This window comes from Mus caroli, chromosome 2, assembly GCF_900094665.2.
Source record: "Mus caroli chromosome 2, CAROLI_EIJ_v1.1, whole genome shotgun sequence".
NCBI lineage: Eukaryota > Metazoa > Chordata > Mammalia > Rodentia > Muridae > Mus > Mus caroli.
In genome coordinates, this window is record NC_034571.1 from 96,083,822 (window position 1) to 96,097,338 (window position 13,517).

At 41.9% G+C, this 13,517-nt stretch overlaps 1 protein-coding gene across 5 annotated transcripts in view; it reads left to right on the forward strand.

Annotated features, from left to right (window-relative positions):
• Slc1a2 (solute carrier family 1 member 2) overlaps positions 1–10,040 on the forward strand; it is a 130,994-nt gene extending 120,954 nt beyond the window's left edge. For all 5 annotated transcript variants that reach the window (XM_029484406.1, XM_029484408.1, XM_029484411.1 and 2 more), the window contains exon 11: positions 818–10,040. In XM_029484406.1, coding sequence (XP_029340266.1) covers positions 818–889 — 72 coding nt within the window. In that variant the 3' untranslated portion in view covers positions 890–10,040. The remainder of the gene's footprint in view (positions 1–817) is intronic.
• The last annotated feature ends 3,477 nt before the right edge of the window (positions 10,041–13,517 follow it).

Sequence of the window (13,517 nt, forward strand, 5' to 3'; positions counted from 1 at the left end):
GGAGGTCCGATTTCTTTCAAACTTTGCTGCATTTGTCATGTCTCCATATCCTAATGCTTCCATAAATCCAGTCTCTTCATTATGTGGAATATCAGTCGTGGGTTTAAGTTTGCACATGACCTTGAGGACAGACAGACAGAAGGTAAGCTAGGAAACCTGCTTAGAAGTGGATGGGAGAACTTCCCTCCTGCATAAAGGTTCAGTTTGCTCTGGGCCAGAGAAACAGAATATAATTATAGGTTCCCAAATATCTACATCAAAATGATGTGGAATGCATTGCTACTGATCCCTCCACTTCCAAACATTTCCCGTTTTAATTTCTAAAGCCAAGAAGACTTATTCAGTAGAGCCAAAACATCATAATGTCAGTAATCAAGACTGAACATGTATGAAATCCCCCTAGCCTCACTGTGACTGAACCTTTTACATGCATGAGTAGAAGTAGCTGCCTAATTCTGGATTGCTTTCTGTATGGTTGTATGGAGTAGCACATGGCACTCACTGTACTTTAAGGACTACAGTGGTATGTGATGGGTCTTTGGGTAGTGATATATTCTACAATCCTAAAAATGTTGTTGAAGATGTCCCTAAACTGCTGAAAATCCGTGATCTTTCAGGCAAATATGGATAATTCAACTCTCCATTCAGTAATGAACATCAAGATGGGTTCAAAACTAATTTTGAAGGGATACCATTTAAAACTATGGTTTCCCCATACACTGTAAGCTTGGATCTGGTGCTTCTCCACATGACCCATGGGAGGTGTTTCTTGTGGTTCGTGGCCTGTAAGTTGGATGTTGATGGTAATTGTTTTCAGGTAACTCTGGCGGCCAATGGAAAGTCAGCTGACTGCAGTGTTGAGGAAGAACCTTGGAAACGTGAAAAATAATGACCCGATTCTCAGCCAATTCTTGAATAAACTCCCCAGCGTATCTTATGGTAAAAGATGCTCTCTAAACAGGCTTCCTTTACAAAAGGAAAAGATGCATATGTTTCTATGTTTACTTAATCTGTTAGCTGAGGCATAGAGGAGCTGTGTACACCCATGATGATAGGCACCGTGCTGTGTCTTTGCCAAATAATGCTTTATAACTGTCTAATTTTCTTACTTGTGTCATTGTCTGAATGGACGCTGCTGGAGAAACCACTTTGAATGGAAGAAGTGTTCTTGCCAGCTTCCTTTTGTCTCAGTGCAAAACTGTGGATGCTATTTTCCAAGGGGACAGGATGAAAGCAGTGTGGTACCCTCCAGGGACTTGAGACAACGAGCACACATGGTGTTGTCTTCCTTAAAGTGTTCATGGCTCACCTTGTTCTACACAAAAGATTCTGCTTGAAGCTTCTAGAATTACCTCCCCTCCAGCCTGTATAGTTGGCACCTACATTGATTGAAAGCATCTGCCTGGGGGAACTCTGACAATTTTCCTTTTTGTGCACTGTCTAAGTAGAATGTTTCAGAGTTTCAGTGGGTGCCCATATTCTGAAATGCAGGTGACCATAAAGGCCACAGCTCACAGCTCTGCCTTTCTGTCTCTCTCTCTCTCTCTCTCTCTCTCTCTCTCTCTCTCTCTCTCTCTCTCTGTGTGATGTGTGTGTGTGAAAATGGGAAATTTCAAATTTGAAAATGATCTAGGAATCATTTACATATTATCACTGTATACCTTGAGGAAAGTGAAGGAGCATAGTCAACTTGAATTTTAGTCAGAATTAAATATTCCAATTCTATTGTTTGACTTGCACTCGTAGAGCATATTGAACTCAGTGTGATGATCTGATCTGGTTTTTTGTTCCACCCATAGATTCTCACTTGAGTTCCTCACCGAAAGATATTTCCAACACCCAAATCACGTCCATCACATCCTTGTCTGCTTATATGGCTGAGCACTTTAGCTTCCTCACATTAAGAGACACACATTGGCTATGGTTCTTTTTCTATCATCCTGGTATATATCTAATATGTAGAAAGTGTTTGTTATATTAAAGCACATGAAAAATATCACAAAACACAAAGCTTCTTTGGTGAGAAAGGAACAGAAACCAAATATGTATATAAAATCCTATAAAGGTTTCTATGACAGAGGCTAGGCAGCCTCAAACCATCAGATGGGGACCAAGAATGACTCTACACAACTTTCCAGAGAGAATCCTTTCCAGGGACTGTGAAAGTCTGAAGGAAGAAATAATATAATTGGCACAGCATGATGGTTTGCCTGTGGTAGGCAGCCAACGAATCCTTAATGATGGGTTGTGCAAGCTAAAATTGTGAATGTCTCTATTATTATCTTCTGTTGAAGAATGCACAGTATTTTCCTAAGATCCTGGGTTTAACGGTTAGCTGGGAACTTGAACCACTGAAAAACAAAACAAATTCAACTTGAAGGAGTGATGGAACCTGAGCCATCAGTCAGGGCATGTGTGTGCTCTGAGGCAAACAGAGCTGAGGAGACATTCTTAAGCAGTAATAGGACCCATTGCCTCTGAAGAAGGGCACGGGGCTATCGCTTCTCCTCTTAGCCCCTCTTGTGACTTCTCTCCTTCAAATCAGATGGCTTGGACACATACTAAAGACAAGAGATTCCTGTTGCTTTATCTCATAAACCCTATTTTAAAACAAGGATCACTATTGAGCAGTATTAAATTAATTAGTTTGTTCTGTTTTAGGTTTTGACTTTTGAAACAAGGTCTTTTTATGTAGCCTAGACTGGCTTCAAACTCTCACACCTACTGCTCAGTCTTGGTTCTAAGATCACAGGTGGGCACCACTGCATCGGCTGACAGACCTCTTGTTTATATTCTTGTGAGGAACAGTGAGCAGGGTAGCAGTGACCAGCTGTGAAACTTTGAAGGAAGACAAGAAGGGCCAAAGGGATTCTGCTTAGCTGTGAAACTATTCTAGATACTCTGTAAGTGGTACCCCAGGGCTTTCCTATGCTGAGTAGATGTATCTAGGCAAGGCATCAGAAGCATGCTGGGTTTTGCTGTGTTGGGGAGGGAAAGGCCATTCCATACAATGAGTCTCCCCATACAAAAAGATACAAGGCCACTTGGGTACTTAAACATTGCCCTTTTCTCAAAAGCACTCGCAGGATGACAGTGTTTGTCATCTCAGATTCTGCCTGAAAATCTTTCTAATTTGTCTTATCTTCACCTCTCCCCTAGAAGTCCTGTTAGCCTATGTAAAGAAGACAGAGCTTTCAGGAGAACAAAGGCACACTATTTCACAAGTCAAGTTTTGCTAACTACATATGTTGTCCCAAGAGAATATGCTAGGGAAATCACATTTACTGAAAATTTGATAATTTTATTTAAAATAAATAATCTATCAAATTGGAGGCTTCACTAAAAAATCTAGGATGTGGTGGAATTGACATAGTACTGTGTCTTGCTTTTGTAAGCCTTGTTAACCTTCCCCATGCCCATTGGAGATTCCCTTGCCTAGAAAAAGTGCAGGAAGCTGAAAAAGCAGATCCAAAGTGTGTTCTAGTCGCCTTAGTCTAAATAGGGTACCTGTCACTGTGTGTGTGTATTAATAGAGCCATCGTAGATCTGAATGCCCATAATGATGATTAATCTTTTATGTGTAGTTCTGTCTCTGTCTCTCCCTTTCATATGCACACACACACACACACACACACACACACACACACACACACACAGAGGGTGTGTGTCACATACACTAACTCCAGGAACCAGGGAGGTTTATATATTGGGGCTTTGGCAGTGCTATTCCTATAACAGATTCAGTTAATACTTTCAAGGAATCAAAATCATTTCAGAAAAAACAAATAAGTGAGCAGACATTCATCTTCCCTGTCTCATCCTTTCCCTACAAGAAGACAAATCATCATTTTATTAACTACTGAGTAAAACTCAACAATTCAGCCAGTGAACAGCGCGGTTTTTTTCGAAGGTAAAATTTCACTGTGGGCTTCTGAGGGTGGCGGGACACCAGAGAATCCAGGCAGCCATCAGGACCTAAGCACACAAAACCTCAGTAAAGGCCTGTAGGTGATTTTAGGACCATGAGATCACTACCAGATTTGGTTTTTGACCTTTTTTTTGGGGGGGGGGTAGGTAACAGGGGTGTAATAAAAGCCTGTGTGGCCCTATTGCTTGTAGAAAGTTTTATGCTCTATAAAAGACAGCTAGCCTTTTCTCCTCACTAGTCACTAGTTCGGACATTTACAGAGCAAAGGAAGGATGCCAGAATGTCTCCAGATGAAAACGAAGAAAGCACGGAACTGGGTACGAGGAATTCAGTTTATGGATCAGACCCTGCTGGGGGATGCTGGGTCTCAGTGATTTGCTGGTTAGGGTCAACTATGGTAGAAAATCATGCACGTAGTCAGACGCCCTTCAGAGAGCTGAAAGGCCTCAGAAGAAAAACCCAACCCTGCCTTGCTGCTGTGAGTAATCTTCCCTTTGTTCTCCAAAGTAAAATCTTATTATAATGTTCACTTTTGTCAGGATCTAGGCTCTTGCCTATGCATTATTTTCCTCATGCAACAAAGCAATAAACCCAAGTAGGTATTTGCATGCTCTGGCTCCGATAAACAAGCCTGAGCAGCTCAGGCCTCCTTTGATGACTAAAATGGCAGTGGTTACAGCCCTGGGGCAACCTGCCCGGTTTGCTGCTCTCTTTAAGGACCAATCTGTCTGCCCTGCTTTTTCTTTTTCTTTTCTGCTTATTCTGCAGCTGAACTCATGATTTATCAGGCAGGATGAAGATGCAGATGGGATTTTCCAGTATTGGGATACTTTCAGGGCTTCAGGGCCCAAGGGTCTTAAGGAGATAAGGTTAGAGTCTGAGGCAAGGGTTTCCTAAACCAAGTTGTCACTGAAGATTCATGGTCTCTGCATCTACAGTAGTCTCTGGTTAAACCCAAAAGAAGGATTACTGAGTGCCAACCTAGCCAGGTGGCAACTGTGACAGCTAGTTTTCGGTGGGAGGAGTGAGATAAAGTCTCATCAAGAACACCAACCAGCTTAGGATTTTCCCTAAAACTCTCTTCCCAGTTCACTGCCCTTGCCCTTCCCTTTCCTTTCGTTTCATTGCTTAAGAGACTGCTTAGTAAATGGCCAAATAGTTAAGAGGGGGTTGGCTTGGAAGCAGATAACAGGAAATCTTAACTGAATAGTAATAGCCAGTCTCACAGCCTCACACCATAATCAGGCAATGACACAGAGATGCTCAAAAACAACGTGGCTTGGGAGAGAAAACATTTGATTAAGACACTCCCCACTTGTAGCTGTAAGGCTCACACAAGCCACTGTGTGCCCAGGTTTCTTACACTTCCTTCTGAAATGAGAAGGGATTGGACCAACTGCAGTTTTCTAATCTCCTTCCATCTTACTGTTCTCAAACATGACTTATTTATATTGTAAGTTTGAAAGACACACAAAAATGAATATTCAATTTAGGTGTTTCCTCGCCCATTATGAGAAAACTCCAACTCAAGCTTCCATTCATTCCATACTTTACAACAAGCTTGGAGAGTGGCCACAGTAACCCAGTTTCCAGCATTCAGACATCAGTAAATATCCTTTGCTATTCCCTAAACTCACTGTTCTCATGGAAGTGGTGATTTTGCTCAGGGAAATGTTCTGCAACATCACCGTGAGCGACCAGACGCCGCGAGTCTGAATTTTGAGTTCTTGCATCATACCTGCTGTAGCAACAGAGCCCACTCCAAATACTCAGCCCACACCATTTTCCCCAAACAGTCCTAATTGCCAACCCTGTGTGGGAATTTGGGAGCCTCTGGCAAACAAGCTTGAACACTCCTGACATTTGGTGCAAGATTTACACAACAGCAACTGTCTCCACACACCTTTCCCGCCACGTGCATGCAGACTTGTACATCCATTCTGAGTCTTCCCCCACTCCCACCTCGCTCCCTGGAGAGAGGATTTGATTGATTTCATTAGAGAGTTCTCCTCTTGATTTATATGCATAACAGACATCACATCATTGAGAGAGATGCTGTCACTTATAAGAACGGAGTTTTCCCATTTGCCCATGTTCCCATTTGCCCATGTTCGTCCATGTTCACAGAGTGTCTAAGTCATTACAGCAGAGAGGGTGGCTGCACCTTCCCTTCCCTGGTTCAGTTATAAAAGGTCATAGCTTGCATTTTTTGCTCTCTGACCAAATTGCAACCAGAGTTAAATTGATGTATTTAGTGTAGTGAACATCTTCATTGCCAGAAAAGATTTCAGCTCTTCAATTTTTGGGGAGTATAGCCAGTTCGGAAAGGGCTGATTATTGTTAGTGTCATGGTGGTTGGGTTTTTCCTCCTCTCGAGGTGACAGAAGATCTAAGGTGAGAGCAGAAAGATGTTTCTTAATTGACCTACTTAAGGTCACTGCAGAAAAGGGGGAGAAGTCCAGAAGGTCCAGGGAGATTGGGTTCACACTAACACTCTGAATCATTTCTCATCAGTTTTTTTCTATGCTGAATCTTGTTTTATCCTATGATCCAGCTACCAATTTTGGTATTTTTAAGTCTTTCTCATTGTATTTTGGGGAATTTTTAGGCTGAGAATAAAATCTACTATTGGAACAGACCTGTGCTCTGCAGAGGCATCACGTGACCCAGACAATGGGTGGCAGAATATCTGGGTTCCCCTGGAGACACCCCCAATCCCTGGGTGAGCTTTAGAACCTAACAACCGACTGTTATCCTTATCACCATCCTCTGGGACATGGGAGATGATGCAGTCAGAGCCTTGCTACTTCTGGGCTTTGTTTCTCTCTATGGCAACCATTTTATCCTGACTGGAAATGGCTTCATGCCCTAGGTGGGGGGGAGGGGGGGCAGGCACACTTACAGCCAAGGAAGTGGTCAAACAGATCCCTAAGTTCTCTCCATGCTACAACAAATTCCCTAATACACACAACCAGAAACTCAGCTCCTGGGTGGCTTAGTACCCACAAGGTCACTTTCCTGTTCTAAGAGCCTTCAGTATCCAGATTCTTCTACAAACCACCTCAACTCTTTCCTCTTTCTTTCCTTCCATAAAATCTCAGCATCCCACCCCACATTGCACAACAGTGACCAGATCAGCTGGTCACTATAGAGATTTGTATATATTAAAACAAACCTACTTTTTGGAGAATTTTTTGTATATTCTTTTTCTATTTGTTTTCTACAGATTGAGGACAGAGCTGGCAAACTGTGAATCTAATTTTATCTTGATGCCAGCAGATATATTTTAGCTTCCTGGTATGAATCTATGTTCCTAGGGACACCATATCACCCTCTGATCAGTATTGCACCTCCAATCTACAAAGTTAGTTTGGCCCAATCTTACATTCTCTCTTCCACAAATCCCCAAATTTCTTTGCTATTATTTATACAGAGAAATATTTATAGTCCTGGATATTACAAGTTTTAATGTTAATTTAACTTTTAATAACGTTACACATTTGTAGCTACTCTTCAAAAATCATAAAGACTCAGAGTAGGCTGATATAGTCTCTTTGGTATCTGTAATTTTTTCAGACAGATATTTTCTTATGATATTTTCTATACAACCACATAGATAGAAGTATAGCTAATTAGAGCACACATTTCTATAGCAATTTGGGGTATCAACTGTTTCCTGAGCATACAGACACATTTGAGAAATTTTGCAACTCAGTCCTTAATGATGCAATGAATACCTTGACCAAACTCAGAACAAAGAATTGCTTAAGCCCCTTAGGTAGTTAGCATATACAACTGAACAGTTAATCCTTCAGCATCAAGGAATGGTGCTGACTGCTGTTTCCTGACACCAGTTCTTGTTTGCCCAATGTACCTTTCTAATTTTATTTTTCTATAAGATGAATAAAGGCCGGTGCTAATAGCAGGACCGGAATCTCCCATGCATTTCTAGATGTTTATGTGAAAATTGGCTTAATAAAACATAGAGTAGCAAAGACTGAGGATAGTTAGTAAGAAAAGAATTCAGGACAGGTTTGGTGCAGTTTTAAGTCTTGCCAAGCAAAATGATAGCAAAACCTCACATTGTTATATGAATTGAACATATATTTTTAAGAAGAAATTAAAGACAACATATTTTTAGTACCCATTCAGAATCCATGCTGTATCCCTGGGGGGGCCAGAGCTGGGAGTTAGAGTCATACTGAAATTATTTAGCATAAACTCAAATAGTTTATCCTCAGGTAGGCAACAAACTTATGTAACCTTCCCACAAGGTAAACCAGTAGCCACGGAAAACACAAGGTGTCTTTTCTCCACCGAACACACTCTCTGCAATGGTGGGAGGACTGGTATTTTACTGTGTTTGAAAGAGTAGCCTGTTACATAGATGACATAGTAGGATGTATTCAAACCTGCTCCTCATTAAGTGAACAGATTAGATGTGCCCTCAACTGGCTAAGATTGTATCTGTTTTCACCGCTAGCTATCAGAGCATGAGTTTCTTGTGTGTACACGCTGATACTTGGTTCACGCATGAAGACAGTGCCTATGCACTTTGTGTAGCTATCATGTAGGTATTTGTGTGTAATTTCAGTGAAACAATGTATAGACGTAATTTAATTTAACTGTTTTTCTTGGCTGTTTATCTAAATGCAGTAGATATGTCGATTGGCGTTTGGAAACCTTTCTTTGCAGTCTTAGGTATCGTCTAAGAGTTATTTCTCTTTCTCAATGTCACATTGAGTGAAGAACTTAACCTGTGAAACCTCTGTACTAATTATTGTTTGCAAATCTCTGAGTCCAGCACCTTTGTAAATACAGCCCCGAGCAGGGATGGGGATGAATGTGTTTCCTGTTACTCAGTGAAGTATCAACCTATGCCTGCATCATTCCCACTCAGTGCACCAGTGGAACTTGTGGTTACCAAGTCTGAGGGAGGTTTAGAATGAAGACACTCGTCTCTCCTCCCTCACTGGTGGACTGGGCTTAAAGAGACAGAAAAAAATAAAAAGTCCATCTCCTCTTCATACTCAAATCATGTCTTCTGGGGGTAAGGGTCAACCTCTCTGGTTGTCAGATCTTCACATGATGCTGACCTTCAACCTGGCCTAAGATTCTGAAGAACCTTGTTACTTTTGACTTCCTGAGTTGGAGTACAAGAATGTTTTTATTGATTAGTAGTCATGCTGGTTAGCCTGAGCCTCCCCCGATAGCACAGTTCTGGCAGCAAATTGCACACCTGTGAGAGAACAACAGAGTACTAGAAGCACACTAAGGCCCAGGGCCAGCAACAGCCAGGGGCCAGTAATGGTTGAGGACCAGCAAAGGCCAGCGGTCAACCTTGGCATTGGCAGAGGACCAACTTCTGATGGACTGATCTTGAGTATGTAACAGGAGGCTGATCTCCTCTACCCAGTCTGCTCTGCTTGCATGTGTGGAGTGGGTGGAGATGAGATTAACAATGGCAATTAGATGTGATTTTGCAAACTGCATTCTCACTAAATACCATACTTTGTAGTTCCAGTAACCCCTGTCTTCCCCACAAAGACAGAAGACACAGCAATGTGCTGGAGAGTACCCCTCCCTTTCCTCACAGATCATTGAGAGGTGAAGCAAGCACACTTATTTTCAGGGGCTTCTCCAGATGTGTGAAGTGAGGGGATGTGGTGACTGTGCCCTTCAAATTATGGATGGAAAAAAAAAGTACAGAAAGGGAAGGAGACTTTAGGAAGGATTATTTTTGAATTAAAGATCAGATTAATGTTTTCCCTCCCGCTCACAGTCCCCCTTGGTCTGGTGTCATGTAGCATAGTGTGTCTATAGCACATGGTATTTAAAGACTAATGAAGGCAAAGAGACTAATTTGGGGGCTGTTTCTTATATATGGTACTAGGAAATGCCTTGTTGGCAAAGCACATCTTGGGTAGTTGAGATCTCCTGTGTTCGTCTTTAGCTTTCCTTGTGGTGTGGACTCATGACTGTAACATTTCATGTGTAAAATAACTGGATATTCTTCATATGGTGGAAATAACCTGTGAATTCAATCTTTCACTAAGTGTTTTAACTACTGTGTATATATATATATCTCATCAATAAATGTAGATTCCAATTTCTCTTTGTAGTCGCCTATTCACTTTCATTGAAGTCTATTAGTTACAGAGTGTTAGTTATATCTTTAGTGGTATTTGTGGAAGAAGTTATGGACGGAAGTCTATGATACTTCAAATAAACACTTTCTGGAAAACCTCAGTATGCGGTAAAGTCACAGCCAATGAAGCAAATCTAGCGGGATGTGTGTTATGATGGTTCACCTGTGAACCAGCCATGCTAAGGAGGCTTCCAAACCCCTGTTCATTTCTTATCTAGGTGGCATATTAATCCCCATTTAGCTAGAAACACTATTCCTTTCTGCCCTCATCCTGGGAATGTCTTACTTAATCCACACTGGGGAGCGTCTCTCAAACCCCTGACACGAACACTGTGAGAAAGTGAGGTTTATTTGGGGCCATTTTCTAGGAGGTTGAAATGTCTGAGTTCAGGTGGCCATGGTCAGCATGTGCCTCGTGATGTCATAGCAGGTAGGTAACATCACACGGAAGAAATCATACAAGAGTGGCCTGTGTGGTGGTTAGAAGAGGATAAACACAAGGCTGAACAATTACAACCCATTTCCAAAGACAAGTGAGACCTTACCCACTCCCGAGAAGCAGATGTTAATCTCTTTGGAGTAAGATAGCCTGTGTGACCTAGTCATCTCTCACTATATCCAACCTCTTAAAGGTCCTAAACTTCTCAACATTTGCACACTTAGGACCAAGCTTTTAGCACGTTAACCTTTGTGGGTAGGAAAGATCTACATACAAACCACAAGAGAAAGTATGGTGGAGACTGTCTCCAGTTTACCAATGCAGGTTAAAAGAAACAGGGCAGAATCTATACTCAGCCTCAGCACTCCCTCCTGAATGCTGTCTGCCTATGGTTCAATGGCCAAAGCATTGCTCTGTCTGTGGGGCAAGGAAGTACAGCCTCATCAAGTGTATGGTAAGACAAGGGAAATGAAATGCTCCCTTGAATTTCTTAAACAGTTCATAAAAGACATAGTCAAACAGTTTCTTGGTATTCTAGCACAGCAATTTTTTAGCCTTTTAAGAGAATTAGAACAATTATACCTGAGGAATAGTATGGCAAACATTAAAAGGTCATGTTAGAGAAATTAAATCCACAGCCTTCAATGGGATGATCACCACAGACATGGTGAGAGGCTTAAGCAGTTTAAGTCCACCCAGAAGTGTCAGGCTCACATTTCACAGTGCAGGGCACCCACTGATAGATGGTATGCATTAGCTCCTTTCCATTCTGGAGAGAGGAAAGAAGTACATAACTGATGCTGAATGAGCAACATCCATAAATGTGACACAGCATGTCTCTTGTCAAGAATGACAACCATTTGCTTAGGTTGTTGGTGAAAATGAACACTTCATTTGATACTTTCGTCCCTTGGAGTTAAGTCTGCATCTCATCCACAGTAAAAATGGCACCAAAATCTCAATTTCAGAAAACATGCTACATGCTACTTAGTTGCCATTTTTCTTTTAAGATGGCAAACAGCCAAAATCAGAGTCCAAGTGAATGTTTCACATTTAGAATAGACATAAATAAGCCAGTGTCGGCCAGTTCTTCTCCAAAGGATGACACAGACTAGGAGAGACTTGAGTGAAGCCAAGAAACCAGCACTCCTGGATCATAGGTGAGAATCTATCAATTTGTGTGAGCCAAGTGTTGCTTTGTTAATGACAAAGAAGCAAGGAAAGATGAAGAAAGTCTAATCTGGAGTGAATATAGAAGTAACAATTGTAGACCGGAAGTTAAGACTCTGAAGATTTCTGTAAACACGACTGTGAGTTTCCGTTACTGGAGGAAATACCCTCTAGAAATCCACTTACAACGAGAAGAGGTTTCTTTGGCTCAGGTTTGGAGGCCAAGGCTTATTGATGCTTTTGCTTTTCGGCCTGTGCCAGTGAAGCACAACAGGATAGGAAGCACCTGATGGAGCTTAAAGCTCCAGACTTTACGACTAGGTTGAGAAAGAGAGAATGGGGAAGAGGCAGGCTGCCACATTCACCTTCAGGGCATACCCAAGTGCCAGAAAGGCTCTTAGCAGATCCATGCCTCAAAGTTTCCACTGGTTCCCATTATTTCCAAGCCTTGAACACATGGGCCTTTAGGGGACATTCCAAACCTACTTCAATAGGTCAACTCTTTGGCACACTTGAAACACCTGATTTAAATTAGAAACTTTCCCAGCTTTTAACATTGAAATTTAAATGCTTTCATCTAGGTAAACGAAGGTAAACTAAAGTGTGTGTGTGTGTGTGTGTGTGTGCACGCGCACGTGCGGGTACGAATGCTGGCAAGCACATATGCATGGTGTATAACTTCACATTACAATAGGATAAATGTCCCCTAAATCTGAGCCATAATGCTACATGGATTTGTAAACCTATATGACTCTTTTTTTACCCTGTATCCTCCTGACCCATACTCTGCTTCTTAATCAATAGTTTGCATTTAGAGAGATGGTTCAATAGGTAAAATACTTGCATACAAGCATGAGGCCCTGAGCTTGGATCCCCAGCACCTTCATAGAGAACAAAGCATAATCTCATATACCTGGAATTCCACTTCTGGGGTTGTAGAGACAGGAAGATTCCTGGCATTCATTTGCAAGTCAGTCTAACTGAAAATTAGTGAGCTCCAGGTTCAATGAGAAGCCCTGTCTTGAACAATAAGGAAGAGAAACATAAACACTTGATATTGATCTCTGGGCATGTATACATGAGAGTGGGGAGGGAGGAAAGGTGGGAAGAGAGGAGGGGGGAGGGAGAGGAGAGGAGAGGAGCTTTGGAAGCTTATAAAAAAAGAACTGAGAACACATGTAGCCACATGCACTCCCTGTCCCCTCTGCTCGGCACAGTGTTTCTCAGTCCATCCATAGCTGCCACTTGTGATATGATAACATGGTAATATGAGAACATGTGAATATGCTGCAATTTGCTACTTGACTTCTTGCTAATGAACACTTGCCACATTTCTTGGTGTTTCTTCATATAAAATGGAGCTGATGTGAACATCTGTCTGTATTTCCTGTGTGCATCCCCAGGACAGAGTGGGTGCACTCTGAGACTTACTAGCAGTGGTGATGATGATGATGACACATATGTATGTGTAGCTAAAGAGCTCTTGCTCAGACTCTCCACAACCTCCTCAGGGTGGGCCCCCCTTGATGAACCTAGGAATCTAAACACTGTTGCCTGCTTTAGGGAGTCAGAATCTCAGCAGAGACACCAAGGCGTGCAAAGACATTAACAGGAGGGGACTTAAGTTTAAAAGCAGAGACCCTCTTTCCTTGGACTGCACAGGAGCACAGATGAGATTTATGAAGAATTGTGTGAGCCTGGCTCCTCTTCATTCTCATTCTATTCATAAAATATCTCTCTCTCTCTCTCTCTCTCTCTCTCTCTCTCTCTCTCTCTCTCTCTAATATGATAATAGCTAGCTAGCAAGACTAGCCCTTCTTGATCCTTGATGT